Below are 21,305 nucleotides of genomic sequence, written 5' to 3' on the forward strand. Positions count from 1 at the left end.
TGAACTTCAATGATTTTTTCCCAAAGCAATGTTACTGATGTCATGAGTGCTTCAGCAGTGCATTTGAAGGATTCACTGACAGGATTGATTAATGCAGTCATATCTCAAAATAATCTAGGCAGGCTTTATACCTCTGCTTACTAAAAGTATTTATTTTAAAAGTAAGTATTTTACATTGGTAAAATATAAAATTTGCACCTCAATGTCCTTCTTCCACTGAAGGGCCCAGAAATTAACACAGCAATCGAGGCGTGGACTCACCAGCGCTGAGTACAGGGGGACAATCCCTGCCCTGGTCCTGCTGGCCACACTGTTGCTGACACAGGCCAGGGTGCCATTGGCCTTCTAGGCCACCTGGGCACAGCTGGCTCATGTTCAGCTGCTGCTGACCAGCACCCCCAGGTCCTTTTCTGCTGGGCAGCTTTCCAGACACTCTTCCCCCAGCCTGTCACGCTGCAGAGGTCACTGTTGTTGCGACCCAGGTGCTGCACCCACCACTTAGCCTTGTTTGAACCTCACACTACTGGTCTTAGTCCATTGACCAGCCAGTCCAGATTCCTCTGCAGAGCCTTCCTGCCCTCCAGCAGATCAACTCTATCACTCACTTGGCGTTATCCATGAATTTACTGGGGGTACACTCGACTCCCTCATACAGCTCCACAATAAAGGTAATAACCAGGACTGTGCCCAATACTGAGCCTTGGGGAACACCAGTGCCAGCTGGATGCAGCACCATTCACCACCACTCTCTGGGCCCGCTCACCCAGCCAGTTCTTAACCCAGCGAAGGGTACAGCTGTCCAAGCCGCGGGCTGCCAGCTTCTCCAGGACACTACTGCGGGGAACGGCGTCTACGGCTTTGCTGAAGCCCGGGCAGACAACACGGCCCGGCGCTGCTCGGGGCGCAGCGGCAGGGACAGCGGGCAGCGGCCGGGCTCCGCAACGCCGCCCGGGCTCCAGAGCCGCGCGTTTCCCGAGAACGGGAAGCGGAAAGGACAGCGCCGCCGTCGGGGCGGGGCGGAGCGGGGCGGAACGGGCCGGGGCGGAGCGGGGCGGAGCTAAACGGGGCCGGGGCGATGCTGGCGGCGCCGGCCGCCGCCTGGTCCCTGCTGGCTGCCGCCTTCCTGGCGGCGCTGCTGCTGCTCCGGCGGGCCCCGGCGCCGCGGCCCGGTGGCGCTGGCCTGGTGATCTCCGGCCTCTTCCAGGACCTCATTCGCTACGGGAAGACGAAGCGCGGGTGCGAGCAGCTCCCGGGCTGGCTGCGGCTCCTGCAGGTGCCCAAGAGGTGAGGCGCGGGTCCCGCCGCCGGGCGTGTCTCGGGTACCGCAGCCGAGGTCGCGGCAGTGAACAAACTGCACACGCCGAGAGCACGGCGGGGATTTATAGAGCTGGGCTCAGCTTTGTTGCAAAGTGTTACTTTGGTTCCCCAGATGGAGAACCGAGGAGCGTAGAGACTGCGAGCGGTCATACAGAATCCGTGTGTTCCAAATCGGAACAAAAACCTAATCCTTTGAATCCCAGTCGCATGCGACTCCCTGCAACCTCCCTTCAAGACTCAGGTCAGGCACCTGGGAACGTGGAATCCTGAGTAACTGTGACTGTGCAAATATGCTGCAGGTTGATTGTCTTGCCCCAGTTCGCAGTCTTTGCCTTCTCCCTTCAAGGTTTCTTTTTGAAATGTGGCCAATAACAGCATGGCAACACAGCAATCTAGAGCTTGCATGAACAGTCTCTGACAAGGCAAAAGAACCGCTGCGTTATCCAAATCCACCTTAACAGATGTTTGATGAAACAAAATTAAATATATGTATGTGTTTAAATGTGTAATGAAATGAATTAAATTAAATAGATATTTAGTGAAATCATGAAAGGAGGCAGTCCCCCCTCCACCCCCCTTTACAGCTTTTTATATGTTTCTGGTTTTATATATTATGGGATTTCTTATTTTTTAATCACCTGAGATTCATGACTAGAACCAGTCTTTGACTTGAACGTAGGCCAGACAGGATCTTGCAAGGCCAGCAGGACAGGGCTGGGAGGCTACTTGGCCTGAAGATCTGATCTTACCTATTGTAACAATCTCCAACACATTTTGTATACAAAGCTTTCAAATGAAAAGTTAAAAAAAGGTTTGTGACACAGCATGTTATTCGTGGAAAGGTTGTAATCTTGTTTATCAGGCTTCGTGATACGGAACATACCCAGGGACGTGTTTAAAATGTGCAGTACCCTGACTGAAAATAAGGATTCATAAAGGCTTTGTCTTCATCCCTGTGTAGTGCTGGTTCTTGTCTGAGTTGACCTTTCTCCAACAGAAGTTTCCCAACACCCCTTCTTAGGGAGATTGGTGTCTGAAGAATGTGCTTTTTCAGAGAATTGGTCTCAAGGTCTCAACATGGACAAAGCAATTCTGTTAGTTAATCGTAATAATGTTAGTGAATCCATAACACTTCTACCTGAAGGAATAGAGAAGATCTTGAAGGTTGCCACCGAGGCATTTTCTATTCTTTTCAACTGTGTCTTGTTTCCAGACAAGCATTGTGTTTTCACTAGCCTGGGCTTGTTTTTAACGTTGCCATTCTGTCTTGTAAAATGTTGTGCTGCATTTCAGGTTGGTTTGGCAAATAGTGAAAATTCCTCTTGAGGAGGCACGTGTACTTACTGCAGTGCTGGTTTGATCTGTAGGTCAGATACATCCCCACTGTAATTGACATTGCTGAAACCTCGAAGGGTGTGTCTCTTTTAAGTTGCCAGGGCTTGTTTGTGTGCTGGTAGCAAAAATCAATGTGTGGAGAAAGTTTCCTGACAATTGACAAGATATGAGTCAACTGAGTAATAGGACTTCAGGGAAAGAGCTTGAAACTTGGACGTGATGGTGAGTTCTTATCAATGTAAAAACTCTGTTTGTCTTAGAAAGTGAGGGAGAGGGGTTAAATTTTAGTTCTGCTGTTTCAAATCAGCAGACAGAATGTTGCAGTTTCTGCTTTGTAGGAGAAGGAACTGAGAAGAAGTCATAATCTATAGGGAAAGCCAGCTGCTAATGGCCAAGGTGCTCTGGAGCACGCAGGGATGCTCGCTGCTGTGATTCTGACTTGATCTCTTTTGTGCTCTTGAGACATATCTGAGCTGCTCTGGGAGGGGTCATGTTCATTGGTTTCACTAAGCAAGGGTGTTGTAGCCCTTCACTGCCCCAAGAGAAGAGTTTGCATGTTCAACAGAAATATGGTCTTCACTTGACTATACAATTATATCCTAATCTTGTACCTATAGTTACATTTTCAAGTCAAGGCCATCAGTGTCTTCCCATGGGACATATTTTATCTCTTTGCAGATGTTTCCAGAAGTCCTGATTTTTCTTCAGAAGGACTTCTAATTTTAAAAGCAAAAGGATCTGGATCACCTAGTTTGAGCTGGATATTGTAAACAGCTGCAGGCTGTTTAACTCAGCCCAGTTACCTGCCTTGACTGTCATGTCTTGCATTTTGGTAATGCACAATATGCTTTTATAAGTGCATTACAGAGTTGGCAGATTCTTTGTTTTCTTTAAAACAACAAACACGTGGTCTTGCCTTGTAATCACCCAACGGTGTTGATGGTCACTGCTTTTTTCTATATGATTGTTGCAGACCTTGAATTTGCAAAAGTACTTTAATGTAGAGCAGGGTAATTACTTCTGGGTTCCTTCAATGAATTTTAACATGTCATGTAATGCACCCACTGGAACTGAGAAAAGTAGGAGTGCTGTGAGGTGCAGCAGCTTGGAAATAAACAGAAAACTAATCTGGATGTGCTTTGAGTGGTGTAAATTATAAAGAAAACTTACATCACAATTAGTCGTAAGCCTTGAGGAGTACTTTTTCAGCGTGTGGATTACATTGTCTCCTCTTTAGTGCAGCTATGTTAGTAAGGTAAGCTAAGTTAGAGGTTATTCCAGGCAGCATTTCACTGGGGTAAAATGTGTTAAGGTTATTCCTGCTTGGTACCACTGAAGCCCTGAGTTCTCTACTTGGACATTTGATGTGGGTGCCAAAATGGAATGTACTCCCCATCAGACAAGCATGTCCTGCAGCTACATTTCCAAGGAATGATGAGAACATTAATGAAAACCCTTTTTTGTTCCCACAGGTGGTTTACACACTTTTATGTGGTTTCTGTGCTCTGGAATGGTTTTCTGCTGATCTGTCTTTTCCGAGCTGAGTTCCTTGGAGAGTCATTCCCATCATGGATTCAGGACATGCACCATGCTCTTGGCAGAGATTCTCAGGGCAAGGACACGGGCAAGTATTCCAGATATTATAATGTAGCCATATAAATAAAAAACTGTATTACAACACTGTGCTGAATTTCTATCCAAGTGCTACTTCATTGGTTGCTTTTCAACTGTGCTCCAAATTACTTTCCTGGTACATCAAGTACTTTTGTCATTATTGAAGATAGAAATATTTATGGATATGCTAGCTTTCAGCAGTCCTTTTAACAGAAAAGGCCATTAGCACCTTCTGGAAGAAATTTTGCTCTGATCAGCAGCGCCTCACCTGTACAAATATTTTTCCCAGTTAATTTAAAATGAGAGTAAAGTTCTGCTGTGGGAAGAGGGAACAACAGTCTTTTTTAAGCACTGTCGGGGTTGAATTGTTCCTGTCTGTTTCAAAGTTGCTGTTTTTTGTCTGTAAGCAGATAGTGAGCACTTCTCTGCGCTCCTGGTTCTCTTGCTCCTTTGGCTGCATAGCTGTCGAAGACTTGCAGAATGCCTCTGGACCAGTGTGTTTTCCAGTGGTGTCATTCATATCGTGCAGTATTGCTTTGGACTTGGTTACTACATTGCTGTTGGCTCAACTGTGCTGTGTCAAGTGCCTACTAATGTCAGGAATGGTAAGTGCCTGCTTATTATCATCAAAGATGCAGTTTTGCTCTCATTTGTTTCCATTGTCGCGAATGGTTTCATAGAGAGCTGGTTGTTTGAGAAGTGTGTTAACTGATGAGACATAAAAGTACCTCCTGGCACAGTTCAAAGTAATTACATTTCAGTGTATCATACAATCAGCCAGCATTATACACAAACACAGGCAGGGACATGCTTTCATGTTAACCGTCATGGTTATTTGCTGAAAGGATATAGATCATATGCTTTGTGAAGGACAGTAATAGGTGCCAGTTCTCAAATGCCATTACACAACTTCAGTTCTCAAACTGAAGAGGAGTTTTTTTTGTTGTAAGCTTTCCTGCAAGCTGAGTCTGCAAGGCTGTCTTGGCCACCTCCTTTTTCTTCCATGAAGAACTTGCCACTGCTCTGCCTTGACTCGGCAGTGTCTTCTTTCCTTTGGTACTGTAATGTTTCCATGAATACATGAGAAATTTGTATTATATGACTTGTTTCTGCCAACACATTCCATTGGGTCTCATAACTGAGCTGCTAAATCCCCTGCATACACAAACCGTCAGCTGGCTGTAGCACTCCTCCTGTGAATAATTTTTGTGAGGCAGTCATTATCAAGTTTGATGAAGTTTTTAAGCACTTTGAACCACATCGGGCAAGGGGTGGTATGTACATGTGTGTGTATGTATGCGTGTCACTTTGAGGAAGACAACTGTGTGCTTGCATGTTGACCTGAGCTACGACAACATGTTTAATTAGGGTAATAATAGTTACAAACAGTGTTGAATATTGAGGTCTTAGACTACCAATTATGTTTCTTTGTACATCACAGTGTATTTCAAGCTGCTGGATTAATAACTAGGTATTTTAGTATAGAGCAGTCAAGGGAAATAAGCTACTACCTGGGCACTCAAATGATACAGGATTTCAAAGCCTCTTTCAAGGAATTAGAGGCTCACTACTAGAATTTTGTAAGACAGTAACATTTGAGAAAATGTTACATAGTGTTTTGAGATGTTATATATGTTATATATATATTGTTTGAGATGTTATCAATGTTATATATGTTATAACGCTATATATTATATAGTGTTTTGAGATGATGCTTGGGAAGTTACTTCTTGGCCGTATATTAATAAAACATGTTTCATTCAGGAAAAAAGCTTTCTGTGCAGATCTGCTGGTATCACATTATAGGAGTTATGATGTACATTTGGGCCTCTCTTCACCAACACAGATGCCTTGCAATTCTAGCTAATCTTAGAAAAAGCAGATCAGGTAAGATGTGTCATTTCTGTCAACTGTTTACTTAGGAATTTTTTTTCTGGTTGTTTCAATAGGCTTCTGTAGCTTCTAATACCTTAAACACAAGCGTTTCTCAGTTCCTGTAGTGTGTAGATTAAATGAGGCTGTTTGGATGGCTGAACTGGGGGGAGAGTGTGTGGTATGTCTGTATATATAGCTCTGTAAAATTTAAAATGAAGCTCTGTCTTCTAACATCCAAGGATAGACATGGTTTCCGCACTCTTGTGTTTGCACAGCCAGAGGTGGCATCTTATTTCATTAAGTGCAAAGCTGTCAGATCAGATGGAGGTGGATGATGATGATTAATCAGCATATTGTTGCATAATTGTGAGAAGATTATGATGATTAATTAGCATATTGTTCTATAATTGTGAGAAGAAGTGTTTGTTTAATGCATCTTGCCAATTAATTTCTTTCTGTTTGCTTGCAGGAAAGGTTGTAAGTCTGAGCCACAGTGTACCTTTTGGAGACTGGTTTGAGAGCGTCTCTTGCCCTCATTATTTTGCAGAGCTCCTCATATATGTTTCTATGGCCATCACACTTGGAATGCACAATGTGACATGGTGGTGTGTAGTGATGTATGTTCTTTTTAACCAGGCACTGGCTGCTGTTTTGTGTCATGAGTTTTATCAGAAAAACTTTAGCTCCTACCCAAAGCATCGAAAAGCATTTATACCACTTGTTTTTTAGAGAATTTTTTTCTAAAGTATTTTAATGAAAGCTGGGAATATAAGAGATTAATGGTTTATTAAAACCAAGATAAAGTCGTACACTTTCTCTAATTCTACCTCAAAAGCCCATAATTTTAATGATAATCTCATCCAGTTGACCAATTTCTGAGGAAATTTAAGGTCTCTGCATATCATGCAAGCTAAAAAAGGTTTACTGAAGACCTTAATTCAAAGTGGAGAAATGATTCTTTTCTCTTTTATAATTATATCTTATGCATAAAACACTTGCTGTTGTGCAGCAAGTCCAAATTTATATATGTGAAAACTATTGAAAGGAGGGAATCATTTGAACTACTGTACTTCATGTCTTGACTAATATTTAAGCGTATTTCTTTCCAAGTCTCTTTCCTTTGAATCACTTCAGAGGGAGGCAAATTGTGTATCTTTCTGTGCTTCCCTGGTGACAGTGAAAACCAGCCTCTGCTTTACAACTGTAAGCACAAAAAGAGATGGAGAAAGCTGTGGTGGAGGAGTGACTCATGCTCAGCAGTGGAGATAAACAGACCCATTCGCTGCATTACCTCTTCTGCACCAAAGTGGTTCTGTTCATTGATGAAGACTGCTTTATCCCTAAATTGGGAAAATGGTGGAAGATCCTCTGACTAAAAATACAGTAGAAGAGAATTCGCAGAAAATTAATGTTCTTGGTTGTGGTTCTGTTGTCTTTATAGTGGGTTTTTGGAGCCCCTCGTGTGTTGGAGGGGACAGCTGTGCAGGATGACCATGACCACGACTATACTGGTTTCTAAACAGATATAATGAACTGACAAGGCAGAGCAGACACAGAAAACAGTGTGACAAGCATTGCGAAGAAATTCTTTACTGGGGAGATAATGTAACTCAGCACAGGGACTTTTTTTTTCACACTTAACTATTGAATATCTTAGTCCTTCTTATGACACTGGTGTGAATGATCAGTTTGTGTGATGAAGTGATATGGGTGCTGGTGTTTCAGCATGTTGTCTACTTACATGCACACATTATTTTGTATATAAGAAGTATTTTTATACACTGAAGTTTATCTTGTGAATTGCCTAATTAAAAGCTTGTTATACTCTGTTTCTATTTTGTATGGTTTTTCAAAATTGAACTTATATATTTGAAGAACATGAGCAATCACTTTATTGCTCCTCAGGAAGCACATTCCTGTCCTTGCTCTGGCGAGAGCATCGGGGCACACAGCTATCCTGGGGTCCCCAGGGAGAGCATCACCTGGACTGCTGTGTCGAGTTCTGGGCTCCTCAGTTCAGGAGAGACATGGAGCTCCTGCAGCAGGTCCAGCAAGGGCAACAGAGGTGGTTATGGGATTGGAGCATCTCTCTTACACAAGACAAGGTGGAGGAAGCTGGGCCTGTTAATCCTCAAGAAAAGACTGAGAAGGGAACTCATCAGTGTCTACAAGTATCTAAAGGTGGGCATGGTGCCAAGAGGATGGATTCAGGCTCACCTCGGTGGTGCCAACCAACGGGACAAGAGGCAATGGGCAGAAACTGATACACACGAAATTCCACCTGAAAGTTCCTGTACTGTGCAGGTGACTGAGCACTGGAGCAGATTTCCCAGAGAAGCTGCGGAGTGTCCCTCACTGGCGGCATTCAGGAACTGCCGGACACAGCCCTGTGCCGTCTGAGCAGGGGGCTGGACGGGATGCCCGCTGTGGCCGCTGCCAGCCCGACCCGATCTGTGATTCCGTGCTCGGGGCCCCGCTGGGCTCACGCATCCACGAAGCGCTGCTGCGCATTTGGCCAACGGCGAAACCGACACGCGTCCGGGCCGTTCCTATGCGGATTTTTTTGCCGCCTTACGCAGCCGCTGCTCGTCCCTCCCGCTGCGCCCTTTCCCTGCCCGCAAGCAACGCCGAACGGGAAAGGGACGCGCTCGGACGCGCCCGCTCCGCGGGAACGCCGCGCAGCCGCCTTTGGCCGCCGCCGGGAGCCGAAGGAGGGAGCGGGCGGCGGCGCTCACGCCGGCGGCGGGGCGGGGCGGGGCCGGCGCGCGGCAGGAAGCGGGCGCGGGCGGGGCGGCGGCGGGGCCGCGGCGCGGGCGGTGACGCGGCGCCCTGAACCGGGGCTCGCGCCGCCCCCCAGCTCCGCGCTCGGCCGCCATGGGGTCCCCGCTGCCGCCGCTCCCGCGGGCCGCCGCGCTGCTGCTGGCGGCCGCGCTGCTGCTGGCGGCCCCGGCCCGGCTCCGCGCCGCTCCCGAGGAAGAGCCCGGCAGGAAGAAGGAGCCGCCGCCACCGCCGGCGGCGCAGGGAGCGGAGCCGCGGGCTGAGGTGAGGCGGGGACGGGCCGCGCCGGCTGCCCGCGCTGTGCCCCCCGCGGCAGCGCTCGGCCGGCGCCGCGCTGCGCTTCCGGAGGCCGTCGGGCTCCGAAATTCCCCAATTTTAGCAGAAAAAAAGAGGGCTGCAGGGCCACCGCATCCTTCCCTTTTTCTGCTAAAAGAGGGACATCTGTGTCCGACATGGGAAAGGGGTCAGTGCTCTCCTTCCCCGCAGAAGCAGCCGAAAGCAGGCTTTGTTGCTGCTCCAAAGCTGCCGTTTTTGGTTTGGTTTTTTTTTTTTTCTCTCAACAATTAATATAAATTCCTTTGCGTTAAAACTTATTCAACAGTGTGCTCGGTGAGGGTATTCTAGTTCCACTGATCACACAGAGGGATGGAAAAAATTCCTGACATGTGGCTTGGTGTAGCACATCGAGCACGCCGGGTGTCACATACACAAACCAGAAAACATAGAGTGCTGCAAAAGGTGGAGGAGCTCTGGGAAGCCACACAGAGCGTGTCACACAGAGCGTGGGAGCTAAGTATCAACACCAGGAAAGTTGGAGCACTGCTGAAAGTGGAATGCTGGGAAGCCGTCATGTCAAAACACGCTGCGGGCTGTCTCTGCTGGTGGATGTGCTGGAACAAGCTTTCTCAGCCATCCCTGGTCAGGGATGTGAACGTCGGTATAGAGATCTTGGGCCTTGCTTTTGATCACAGATACCTTACTGTGTGTAGAAGTAAACACTTAGGTGAGTGAGTGGGAATTGAAGTGTGCTGGTCTGGTTTCACCACTGGAGAGTCTTAAAGTTAGTTTTCAGCAAACACAGAGCAAGTGCAGAAGAAGCTGATGAAAACTGGCACAAAATTTGGCTTGGGCTCGAATGGAAAGAGGAAATGTGTATGCTAGATAATAGGAATGAATTCTTTCATGTGAGAGGGGTTAGGCACTGGTACTGGGTGCCCCATCCCTGGAAGTGTTCAAGGCCTGGTTGGATGGAGCTCTGAGCAATCTGGTCTAGTGAGAAAAATATTCCTGCTCATTGCAGGGGTATTAAAACTAGATGATTGCTAAGGTTCTGTTCAACCCAACCCATTCTATGAAATTTTAACGTGTCTGAGATGCAAAGATTTTGCAAGGGAAGAAAATGATCCTGACCATTTTTGAATGGGCTTTTTTTTTTTTTCTAAGGTATTGTAGTCACCCAGTTTTATTTTGAAGCACTTACTAATATTTATATCAGAAAACTGTTCATGGTTGCGGTCATATAATGGGTAGGGATTTTAAATCTTGGCAACGGGGATTGGCAATACTGGACCATGTTTTGTTGTCATGGTGGTTCTCATGTTCTGGTAATAGCATGCACAGTGCAGTGATGTTTTAATAATCAGCAGGATCCTCTTGCCATGTGCCTAACTGGCAATTTGAGGTGGGTGGCAGCCAGGAACTAGTTAAAGATCATTAATGAACATGAGAGGTGTATCTGCTTAAAATGTCACTCTAGGAAGGATGGTATGACTGGAGAAATACAAGGCTTTGTATTTCTGTGTACCAAGCATTCAAGCATAATTGACGAGTGTTTAGGATTTGTTTTGTCTTTTTCTCCCCCCTCCTTCTTACAGAAAGGCTCCTCACTAGTTGCTCCAGTCCATGTTGTCAGTGAAGAGTCAGCTGACAAGACTAACTTGGGCTTTATTCATGCCTTCGTGGCTGCTATATCGGTCATCATCGTGTCAGAGCTGGGGGACAAGACCTTCTTCATCGCAGCCATCATGGCCATGCGCTACAACCGCCTGACTGTGCTGGCTGGTGCTATGCTTGCCCTGGGACTGATGACGTGTTTATCAGGTTAGCACGCTGGTTTTTATCTGTTTTATCTCTTAAGAGGTGATGGGCATGTATTTATCCAAAAACCTGAAGTGGAATGCAGGTAGTACATACACGCAGTTTTCTGTTTTGAAAACTGAAAGCTTCTCCTGTGGAGCATGGAATCTCAGATGGAGTGTTTAGGCTCTGTCCTATAATTAAGTCTTTGTGTTCCCTAGGCTTCAACTGGAGTTTGAGGAAGGGGAATGAGATGGAGAGCCTAAGTGCTTCCTTTGATTTTTGGACTGGTTTACTTTTTTTTTTTTTTTTTGCTACTATTAAATTAGTGTGCCTGAAGGGAATGTGGGAGTGGCTGCTGTTTTTCCTCCTAAGGCAAAAGATTCTTTATATGATGACACGTTTTCCTCATCTGACTTGTACTCCTGCACACATAGCTGTTTGGATTTGTGCTGGGAGCTGTGTAAGTGGAAGATGGAGGGCTGGGAGCAGGAAGTAAGGTGTCAGGCGTCACCTGAGGAACCTGTAGCCATGGGCACTTAGGTAGCTGTGACTGTAAAATGGAGCAGCCTTCAGTACATCAGATGCAGCACAGAGTTTGTCTGTACACTCATTTCTAACCATGTCCAATTCAGAAATACTTGGAATAGTGGTGATTGGTTTCTGCACGCTGGAGACAGCCAGTTCACTGGCACAGGCTGCTTGGCAAGTGTTTCTGTGAATGGTTTTGGGTGTGTAGCTGTTGCTGTGTACACTGCTGTGATCATTGCAGCTTTAGTTAGAGCAGTTTCCACTTGCATTGCGTGTAATTTCTCCAGCCCATTATGGCTCTCTTTTTCTATACAAATTCTTTCTTCAAATCTTTCTTAATGCTTTCTCATAAAAGCTTCCTTTTCTGCTTTTATCCCCCAGTTTAAAGGTTCCAAATTATTTATTCCCTTTTCAGAAAGGAACTTGTTTTGTTGTTTGGTTCTTCCTCCCCCACACCCTTTCCTTCTCCTAGCTCTTGCCCTTGTTTTATACAAGCTGAGTTTGGAAATTCCTGCGGGGGTTGCCCACCTTGATTTCATGAAGACATACTCACTTAAACTCTTTAGTTCCAAGTAATCTACTGGGGATATTTTTTCAAGCTCTGCTTGACAAAATAAACTGTCTTACAGTTCTGATTATTTCACTGTGTCTATGGTTATATATGTAAGAAATGCTAGGAAAAAGACAGCCTTTTTGTCTAGCTTTCTTTCATTGTTTTACTGCACTATTTTCAGGGTTTTTTTAAGAAGTTTAGTTTAACTCCTGGTTTATTTAGCTTTGCAAATAGTACAAATGCAAATAGCATTTGTGTATGTAGGTGCTGTGTTTGTGAGTAATAAGGCTGATTAATTCTGGTCTCATTTTTACTTCTGGTAGTGGCAGTACAGAATTATTTCTAGATCATGTGATAACTTCTGATTGCATTTTTCAACTAAAAAGGTGTGTACAAAAACCACAGGTGGTAATATGCTTCCTTTTAGCTAATTGCTTGTGGAGTATAGTAGAAGAAACACTTGTGAGCGCATGGTCCAAACCACCTTGAATAGAAGGTGTGGACTTTTTATTTCTTCCCATTTATATGGGCCTTTTTCTGTCAAAAAATGCTAAGTGGTCTTACTTTGTGAAAACTAAGTACTTTGTCCTGGATACATAGTTCTTATTTAAGAACTAGTTTTGGCTTAGTTTAATCACCTTCAATACCTCTAAAAGATATGCTGTGAAGGTTGCTTTTCAGTCTGTAAAAGGGATCTGCCTTTGAAATAAAGAAAGATCAAAGCTGGTCACATTGTGTGTATGTGGGGAATATGGGGAACCAGGGAATGGTAATGTGTACTTGGCAAAGGAAGACAGACATGGATTCACCCAGCTGGATGATTTGTAGATATGCCTGGTAGATTTACCTCATTGAAAATCTTATTCTGACTTTATCTGATAAATGAAATGATTGGAAAGAGATGCTGTCTAACATGTAAATGGAATTAACTGGGATACCCTCTGACTAATCTAACACAATTGCAGATGGTAGTTTAATGGTGTGTATGGAGAAAGACAGGACTTGCATAGACCTTGATAGGAAAGATAATGTTGTTTGGACTGGCTCTCAGGAACAGCAGTGCCTCAGCTTTGGCTGGAGTGCATTGTCTGTGTCTTAGTGGACTTCAGTCTCTGGCATAACCAGTAATGGTTGGAGTTTCTAGCATGTTATCTTCAAAAAACTTAGAAAATCATACAAAACTAACAAAAGATGCAATATTTATTGATCAGTGGATATTTGGGTTGCTGACTTCGCTAGCAAGCATTTCTTAGATGTGGGAAAAACAGTTACGATCCTTGTGTTTATTTTTTTAAATGACACATTTGTTTTCTTTTCAGTTTTGTTTGGCTATGCCACCACGGTTATTCCTCGTGTGTACACATACTATGTATCAACAGCACTGTTTGCAATCTTTGGCATCCGAATGCTTCGGGAAGGCTTGAAAATGAGTCCAGATGAAGGTCAGGAAGAGCTGGAGGAAGTTCAAGCAGAAATTAAAAAAAAAGATGAGGAAGTAAGTAATGAAATTGCTGTTAGTTACAGTTGGTGGAAGAATTACAGCTGTGAAGCTGCAGAGCAGCACTGTCATGTTTGGGGTGTTCTGCTGTGTCTGTGACTGATAAACTGACACAGAAAATGTGTGGTAGATGGGATGGAAGTGGTTCCCTGAAGGCTCTTTCAGCAGGTCATTCCAGTCCTGTGGCAAGCCTGGCTTCTTAGGAGAGAAGGGACCTTTTGCTTAATGTGGGTGTTTTTGATGAGTCTCAGCAGAGACGACACCAACAGCTTATTCTTGGCTCTACCTTTATTTCTTCTAATGGTCAGACACTTTATTTGTAACCAGTACAAGATGGACAATAATCAAAGGTTAGAGCTGATTGCAACTATATATATGTGTGTGTATATTTCCACACATGTGGAGATACACACACAGTATGTGTATATGTATACACAGTGTGTGTGTATATAGCTTTTTTTTTTTTGCAAAGGTGACTATAAATATGTTGATAATGCATCAGGCAGTGGCTGAATGAATAACGTTCTAGAAACAAAATATCTAGCTTTATTGCTATATGTTTCATTTGGGTTATTTGGATGACATTTTTAATTTTATGGTTATTTCTTGTTTTGTTTTTTTAACTTGACCTCCACAGCTACAGAGAACTAAACTGTTAAATGGGCCAGGAGATGTGGAATCTGGGCCAGGCACCACTATACCTCAGAAGAAGTGGCTACACTTTATTTCACCAATCTTTGTTCAAGCTTTTACTTTAACATTTTTAGCAGAATGGGGCGATCGTTCCCAATTAACAACCATAGTCTTGGCTGCCAGAGAGGTGAGTGTTGCAGAATCTCTGCTGTTCTTTTGCCTTCTTTGGGTTGCCCATAGAGGGATAAGAAACAAAATACTCTTGCAGGAGGTATCAGATTCACACCTGCTGCCTTGATGTGCCTCACGTAGTTTGTGTCAAGACCTGACAGTAAATGCACTGAAGCTCTGTGTAATATTAAAACTACTGTTACATGACTGGGACTGCGCTGGCATTTCTGGAAATATCTGCTTTATGTCACGCAACTGACATCAATTGGGGCTTGTTACAGTGTTGAGGATGTTACAGAAGAGATGTTTCATTGCTCTTTGTGGTCATTCAGTTTTAACTGGGTAACTTTAAAAGATACTTCCATTTCATCAAGCTTTAAACTGTTAGAAAGATAACCTCCTCAGACACCTCTTGTTAAAATATGAGTTAATATGGTTAATATAGAAGGACAATAAACTAAACTGCTGGGCACTAAGTAATGCTGTAAATTAAATTATATTCATTGTGGTGATTAGAGTGTATGTAGCTGTATTACACTTAAAGGAAGATGAAGGCTTATAGTCAAGCTTTTAGTAAACATAAGTAGCTTGCCTATGCTCTTTCATGCATTGAGATAATTTACATTTTTTTCCCTAGGACTCATGCTTCTTTCAGGTGCACTTTCAGATGTTCCCTAGGGATAAATCAGGGCTGTGTAATGAAGGAGGCTGTAATCTGCAGGAACCTCTTGTCTCTGTTACAGTGTAGGGAAGATGTTTAGAGCTAACAGCAGGAGAGGATGATCTCATTGTTCTTGGAAAAAAAGGAAGCACTACAGCCACTGCCCAGTTTGCTAGGCAAGTTGCTTAAGCCCATCTTTTTACAGGAGATTGTTGAGTTCTGGTTTGCATTTCTTAAGTGTCCCCTTAGGAAGTGTCTGTCAGACTCTTTCATCTGGATGGTGAAGTGCTGAGCATTGTAGTTAAAGCCTGTGGGCTGTACCTGTAGAATATGAAATGTTCATAAGAGTGCTACCAAACAAAAAATGAATTGAAGGTATCTTGCTACTGGCTTTCAGAATCAGTGAATAATTATGATGGAATGGGGGGATAAGATCCATCTTCTGCCAGTGAGGGCTGGATAGGTAACTGCTGGCTGTAAGGGTATCCAGGGACTCTGGGTCCTCCTCCTGGGGGCCTGTTTGCTCTGCTGGCCCAGCCCTGCTTTCCTGCACTTCTTGGTGCTTTCTGGCCTGCTGACTGCTTGGTGCTTGCCACCTCTTCTCACTGGTATGTGGTTTTGGTTCTCTTTGGGCTAGTGAGTGTTGTCTTCAAACCACAGAATTTCTTAGACAGTTTTGCTGTTTGCCTCTGAAATTTCCTGCATTCCTTAGGTGATGGCAGCAGCTTTTTTTTTTTTCCTCTTGGAACTAAAAGTGTCACGTAGAGATGAGCAGGGGACATATGCTGTCCTTAGCTGTGTAATTTCTAAGGAGATCTGAGAAGTCTCTTTATGTACTGCAGTTGTTCACACACTGAGGAGCTGCTTGCTATTCAGTGATGTGAAAAGCTGCTGTTGACAGTAAATTATAAAATAATTTATTATCCTCTGGACTTCAGATCTTTCATGTTTATGCTTCCCTCTTTGGATGATGGCGCAGGGCAGAGTGTGGAGCACAAGTGGGAGAAGCAGGGCAAAGAACTTGGAATGTTGTAGCTGCTGAAAGCTTTCATTTGCAGTTCAAGGACTTATTTCACTCTTTCTTTATAGATAGGTGGGTGTTCTTCCAGCTGATGCATATTATGTTTTTCAACAGCTGCCACCTTCCCTCTAAAGCTTGCTTATTTGTTTAACTACAGCAGAGTGATTTCTGGATCTATAATTAACAACTTAAAGATGCTGAGTGGCTGAAACATGCCATATGCTCCTATCCTAGGCTGGGTGATGATGTTCACTACAGCTGATGTTCACTACTATTGGTCTTTAAGACAGTACTGAACAGCAAAGCAAAGGAATCACCAGACAGTATCCTCCATGCTCGGCAGTCTGCAAGCAGGGAATCAAAGCACTGCTCCGAGGTTGTTGTAGGACTAGTGGGTTTTCAACGGTGATGATTTATCCCTTTGTGCTTTTTTTTCCCCTTAGGACCCCTATGGTGTGGCAGTAGGAGGAACAGTGGGACATTGTCTATGCACTGGTTTAGCAGTTATTGGAGGGAGAATGATAGCACAAAAAATTTCTGTTAGAACTGGTAAGTGAAAACTCACTCCAAGCAAAAAAATGTAATGCTGGTGATGTTTGTGGTATAAAGAGCTGCATGATTGGGAACAGTGTTTCTCGAAACTTTCAGAAAACTTCTAAAAACTGTTGGTTTGTTTTGGGTTATTTGGGGATTTTTTTGAGACTGTCTTACATCCCACCTTGTTTTGCTTCACTATTACCTACTTCTTTTAGGAGACCAGTGGAAGGAAATACACTGTTTTAAATGGTCAGTATTTATTGTTTGACAGTGGATAATAGAAATTCTTTTGCAATTCTGAGTCTATACCATCAGGTGAGCAAGACGCCAGCCATTTAAAAGCTGTAAAAACTACTCTGTGTGGCATAAATGTTTTTTTTTTATCATACCTGCTAATTGCAACAGGCAGGACCAGTAAGGTTACATTGGTTTGTGTGTTTTTCCTTAACTTAGGTTGCAGCTTGCTTCCACTGTCAGTCCTATGATGTGGTGAAATTTCTTGCTCCCAAGAATAATCCTGTAAAGCTGTTTCCTCTATATGTTGTTCATTCAGAATGTTTGTTCTGTAGTTGCAGAGGTGGTAAAAAACCAACTTCACTGCTAAAAGTGAAACATGCACTCTGTTGTGTTTATTTGCTGAGGAAATTGGTGGCAAAATGCTAATCTAACAATGGTTTCATATGCTCCCAGCACAATGTGGATCTTGAGCCACAGAAATAGCCTTAGATTACACCAAAGATCCTTCTAGGACGTTAGTTTGTTTAAAGAGTTGGGGAACATAGACAGTGGTGCTTTCCCAGAATTCTGTCCTAGCCTCTAGCAGATTGTGGCCATTGCAAGCAGTTAATGTTTTTCGATACTTTTTCTTTCAATTCAGTTGCCTAAAATGTGCAAAAATGCTAAATATATGTCAGTCACAATTGACGGCTTGCTCTGGCATGAGGATAGCCTATCCTATTTTCTGCCATACAACCAAATACTCAACAGCAGGTGTTAAACTATTTTTTACTGGCTCAGGTAATGAGTAAAACAAAGCTTCCTTCTGATATTCTTGGAGATGCAGTAAGACAGTGGGGTTGGCATATGGACATCCCAGTACTGAGCTAGAGACAACATCCACTGCTTGTAGCATGAATTTTTAAGTAAGGTTATTTGGGAATCAGACATTTTTTAAAAATAATGTCTGTAATGTGTCATGGAAGATAATTACTTTTTGATATCTAATTTCTTCTTGTTTTGTGTTTTCTTTTCAGTGACAATCATAGGAGGCATTGTCTTCTTAGCATTTGCATTTTCTGCACTATTTATAAGTCCAGACTCTGGTTTTTAAAATTTTTCATTGCTGTAAAAGAACAAGGATTCAAGCATCAAGCAGTTATCCTTGTGCATTTTTGTATATAATGTACAGAATTCTAGTTAAACAATGCTGAAGATGAGACACTGAACTTTTTATAGCAGATGATTCATGGGACTGATGCATTTATGGACAGCTTCTGCACTGGAGATCTGCTTATTGTCTGGTTTGTTTGTGCTGTGGTGCCTGCTCCCGTGGTAGGATTTGAGTGGTTTTCTCACTTGCTGGACCTGGCTCAGCTGAGTTCAAGGATCTACTCTCCAAAGTGTTGAGAATTCCTCTTTTCTTCCTCTGATACCTTTCCTGTTTTTCCAAGAGCTGAGTCTTCAGGCCTCTTGAAGCAGACTGTGTTAAGGAGAAAACTGCTGGCTCCACCTCCAAAGATGGTGGTTCCATGGTGCACCTGAGGCTGGATAATCTAAGCAACAAGAAACCTGGGAGCAGTTCCTATGCCATCCAGTGGCTGAGCCAACCAACAGAGAATGTTATAAACTTAATTTAGAGGGAAAACTTCTTAATCAGGGATTTTTATCAGGAAATTGATGTGGGGTGATTAACAACCTACTGTGTTCAATATGCAATCTGGCTGGAGCTACTTTTTTTTTTTTTCTTTTTTTAATATTAAGGTATACAGAAAGTAATGAAGTGGTCCAACTTAACCATGTTCTATTCCCAGGACTGAGCAGCAATGGAATTCTTAGGTTTAGATGTATTCCTGATTTTTCATTTTAGGAATAGAAATGTAATCTGGAAGAGTATTAATAAAACATAGTGTCTCAATTTGTGTTATTTTCAGTTTGGTTTTGATGGCTGCCATAATTCCTGCCACAAAGGTTTACCTAGTGATCATGTACTGTAGGTGAGGAAAGTTTACTAAATTTATTTTGTTTCTGATAAATGCCAGTGTTATGAAGCCTTTGAAGGTGTCGAGCACTGCAGATACATGGGTTGCAGAAATGCATGCTTATCTTTGCTCTCCAATGGTGATTTGGATTCTGAGCCTGTATAATCAACTACGATCTACCTTGTAGCAGTCTTGGAAGATAGTAGACATGGTTTCTAATATTATCAGCCTGTCCTTTTTTGAAGCTGAAGTACTAATAGATCATTACAGATTTGACCATTCCATTTGTAGATCAGGAACAGAACAGCCCCTATACCTTCTCTTGGGTTTCTCTTCTCAGAAAACTTATGCCACATTTCTCAAACTCTTAAGACCATAGCAGTGCAATGCCAGGCATGCAGGGCAGTATGAAAACAGGCTGCCATTTTGGGCTCCAGGTCTGCATGTTCATGTCTTGGCCCAAAGGAACTGTATGGTTTGGTGTTTTTTTTCGGTTATTTTAAGGGGTGTTGTATGTTTGGGGTTTTTTTTGAAGCAAACTTTGTAGCCAAAATCCATAGCCTCTTCTTTCCCACAGTCTAAGGACCCACACTGTCCATGATGAGTTTCACCTCCTGTAGGGGAGTGCATTTGTAGCAGAGGTCATGTTAAAACAAGGCAGGAACAGGGATCTGTAAGGAAGAGCCTAAACTTCTAACTGTTTGTGGGACAACTTCTTGTTGTGTTACTCAGAAGTGATGCCACTGGACATTCATACAGATCCCTCCCAGGCAAGGTAACTGTGGTGCCACCTGATTTTTCTTTTTAGGAATAGAAATGTAGTTGGGAAAAGACATGGATTTTTTTTCTGAAAATCCCAAAAGCCAATCCAGTTTGCCATGCTCTTATTGGAGAAGCTCCCCAAAGTTTATGTGCACTGCTTAATGCTTTTTTTGATAAAAGTTAGGATCATAGGATCAACAGAAGAATGAAGCTCTTCAAGAGGTTGTTTGTAGAGGTAAGCATAAATTTGCAGAACAAATCTCTGCAACTTCCACATCTGTATTTTACTGTTACAAACTTACACAGATGCCAAAGTACTGCTTTTGCCCAGTCATAGCAACATATTTGTCTGCTCTCAAAGACCAGCTAGGCAGGTCAGTTTGAATAGTGCTGTTAGAGTAGCTTTTTGATTTTTATTTTTTTTAAAGCACGAACATTGACTTGTTGGAAGTCTAGCATGAAATTAGCTCATGAAATTTTAGTAAAAGCTTTGAAAGGTGCTTCAGTAGTTGCTACTAGTGACAGTGATTTAACATTGTCAAGTGCCTGTTGGAATTTTTCAGAGTTTAAAGAACTGCGTTGGGACATAAGGAAAGACTGTTGAAGGTGATGGAGGGATCTAGTGACATATTCTTAGCAATGTTGTGTCTGCTGTGCAGTTTCCAGCACAGACTTGGCCTTGTCCCTCCACAGTGTCTCCAAGGACTTGCACCCTGGCCAGCTCTCACCTGCTGGCTGGTGCTGGGATTTTAGCAGTTTTTATCAGACTTCTTGTTGTTGTAGCACATTGCCAGTGAGAGGGGTATGCTGCTGTTCTGTCTCAAAATACCTGGATACTTGAGATAAAAGCAATATAGAGTGTATGGGCATTTATATATAATGTAACCAGCTGAAGCCTTGATTGCCACAATCCTGTGTGCTTTCTTGTTCTTTTGTAGCTGGAGAATGTGAAAGGCAGTGAGTGAGAGCTCAAGTGCTGAAGGGAAGGCTCTGTGAACTATTGTGTCTGCAACATGGGAAATGGGCAACTCTCCACCACAGGTTTCCATCCATCCTGCAGCTTTCCCTGCTGGGGTGAGATGCAGCTGATTGCAGCTGCTGCCAAAGGAACCTCAAAAGCAGCATCTAAAGCAGGAATTTACAGCTCTGACTGCATGTTGCACCAGCAGAGGTCTGCAAGTGCACACCGCCAGCAATTCCTCACTTCCATACAATAGGAGTAAAATGGAGATGGTAGTTCTACTGGGATGGAAAATCCCCACATCAACTGAGATGTTTACAATGAGAAAAGCTTGTGATTGTTATTTTCAAAGGTGCTTCTTCCCAATCCTTAGATAAAGCCTGTCTCATTACTCTGTATATGGCAAAGTGCAATAAGCCAGTACTGAAGTAAATAATCTATCCTGCCAGGACAAAGTTTTTCAAAGGAAACCTGTTGAAGCAAAGTACAGGACCAGATGGCCAGTAAACCCGCTCTTCCTAGGTTAAGGCCAGCAGGTGTGCGTGTGCTGGGCTGGTGCCTGGGCTTGCTGCTTTGAGATCTGTGGGTCAGACACCAAGTTGGAAAACCTGGAAGTGAGAGAGGGGCTGTGTTTCCTGAGCACTGCAAGAGGCAGCCTGCTGCCATACAGGCTCTCCCTCACCTCAGCTGCCCCTCCTGCCCAGGCTGCCTCTGGAACGCTGCCACCAGATTTACGTGAGCAGTTTTGTTTCTAGAAAGAGGTTGGTAGTTCAGTGTACCTCCA

The 21,305-nt window shown here is 43.6% G+C and overlaps 2 protein-coding genes across 2 annotated transcripts; both read left to right on the plus strand.

The window, feature by feature from the left end:
* The first annotated feature begins 1,038 nt into the window (after positions 1–1,038).
* SRD5A3 (steroid 5 alpha-reductase 3) lies at positions 1,039–8,872 on the plus strand. The gene is made up of 5 exons (XM_038136231.1): positions 1,039–1,284; positions 4,125–4,276; positions 4,677–4,871; positions 6,031–6,153; positions 6,611–8,872. The coding sequence occupies exons 1-5, from the start codon at positions 1,076–1,078 to the stop codon at positions 6,868–6,870; spliced, it is 939 nt and encodes a 312-aa protein (XP_037992159.1). The 5' UTR covers positions 1,039–1,075; the 3' UTR covers positions 6,871–8,872.
* Positions 8,873–8,939: 67 nt separating this feature from the next.
* TMEM165 (transmembrane protein 165) lies at positions 8,940–18,734 on the plus strand. Its single transcript, XM_038136232.1, has 6 exons — positions 8,940–9,183; positions 10,794–11,019; positions 13,399–13,574; positions 14,215–14,397; positions 16,507–16,612; positions 17,854–18,734. Exons 1-6 carry the CDS (start codon positions 9,016–9,018, stop codon positions 17,928–17,930), a joined length of 936 nt encoding a protein of 311 aa, XP_037992160.1. The 5' UTR covers positions 8,940–9,015; the 3' UTR covers positions 17,931–18,734.
* The last annotated feature ends 2,571 nt before the right edge of the window (positions 18,735–21,305 follow it).

The sequence above is a fragment of the Motacilla alba genome, chromosome 4 (assembly GCF_015832195.1).
Source record: "Motacilla alba alba isolate MOTALB_02 chromosome 4, Motacilla_alba_V1.0_pri, whole genome shotgun sequence".
Taxonomy (NCBI): Eukaryota; Metazoa; Chordata; class Aves; order Passeriformes; family Motacillidae; genus Motacilla; species Motacilla alba.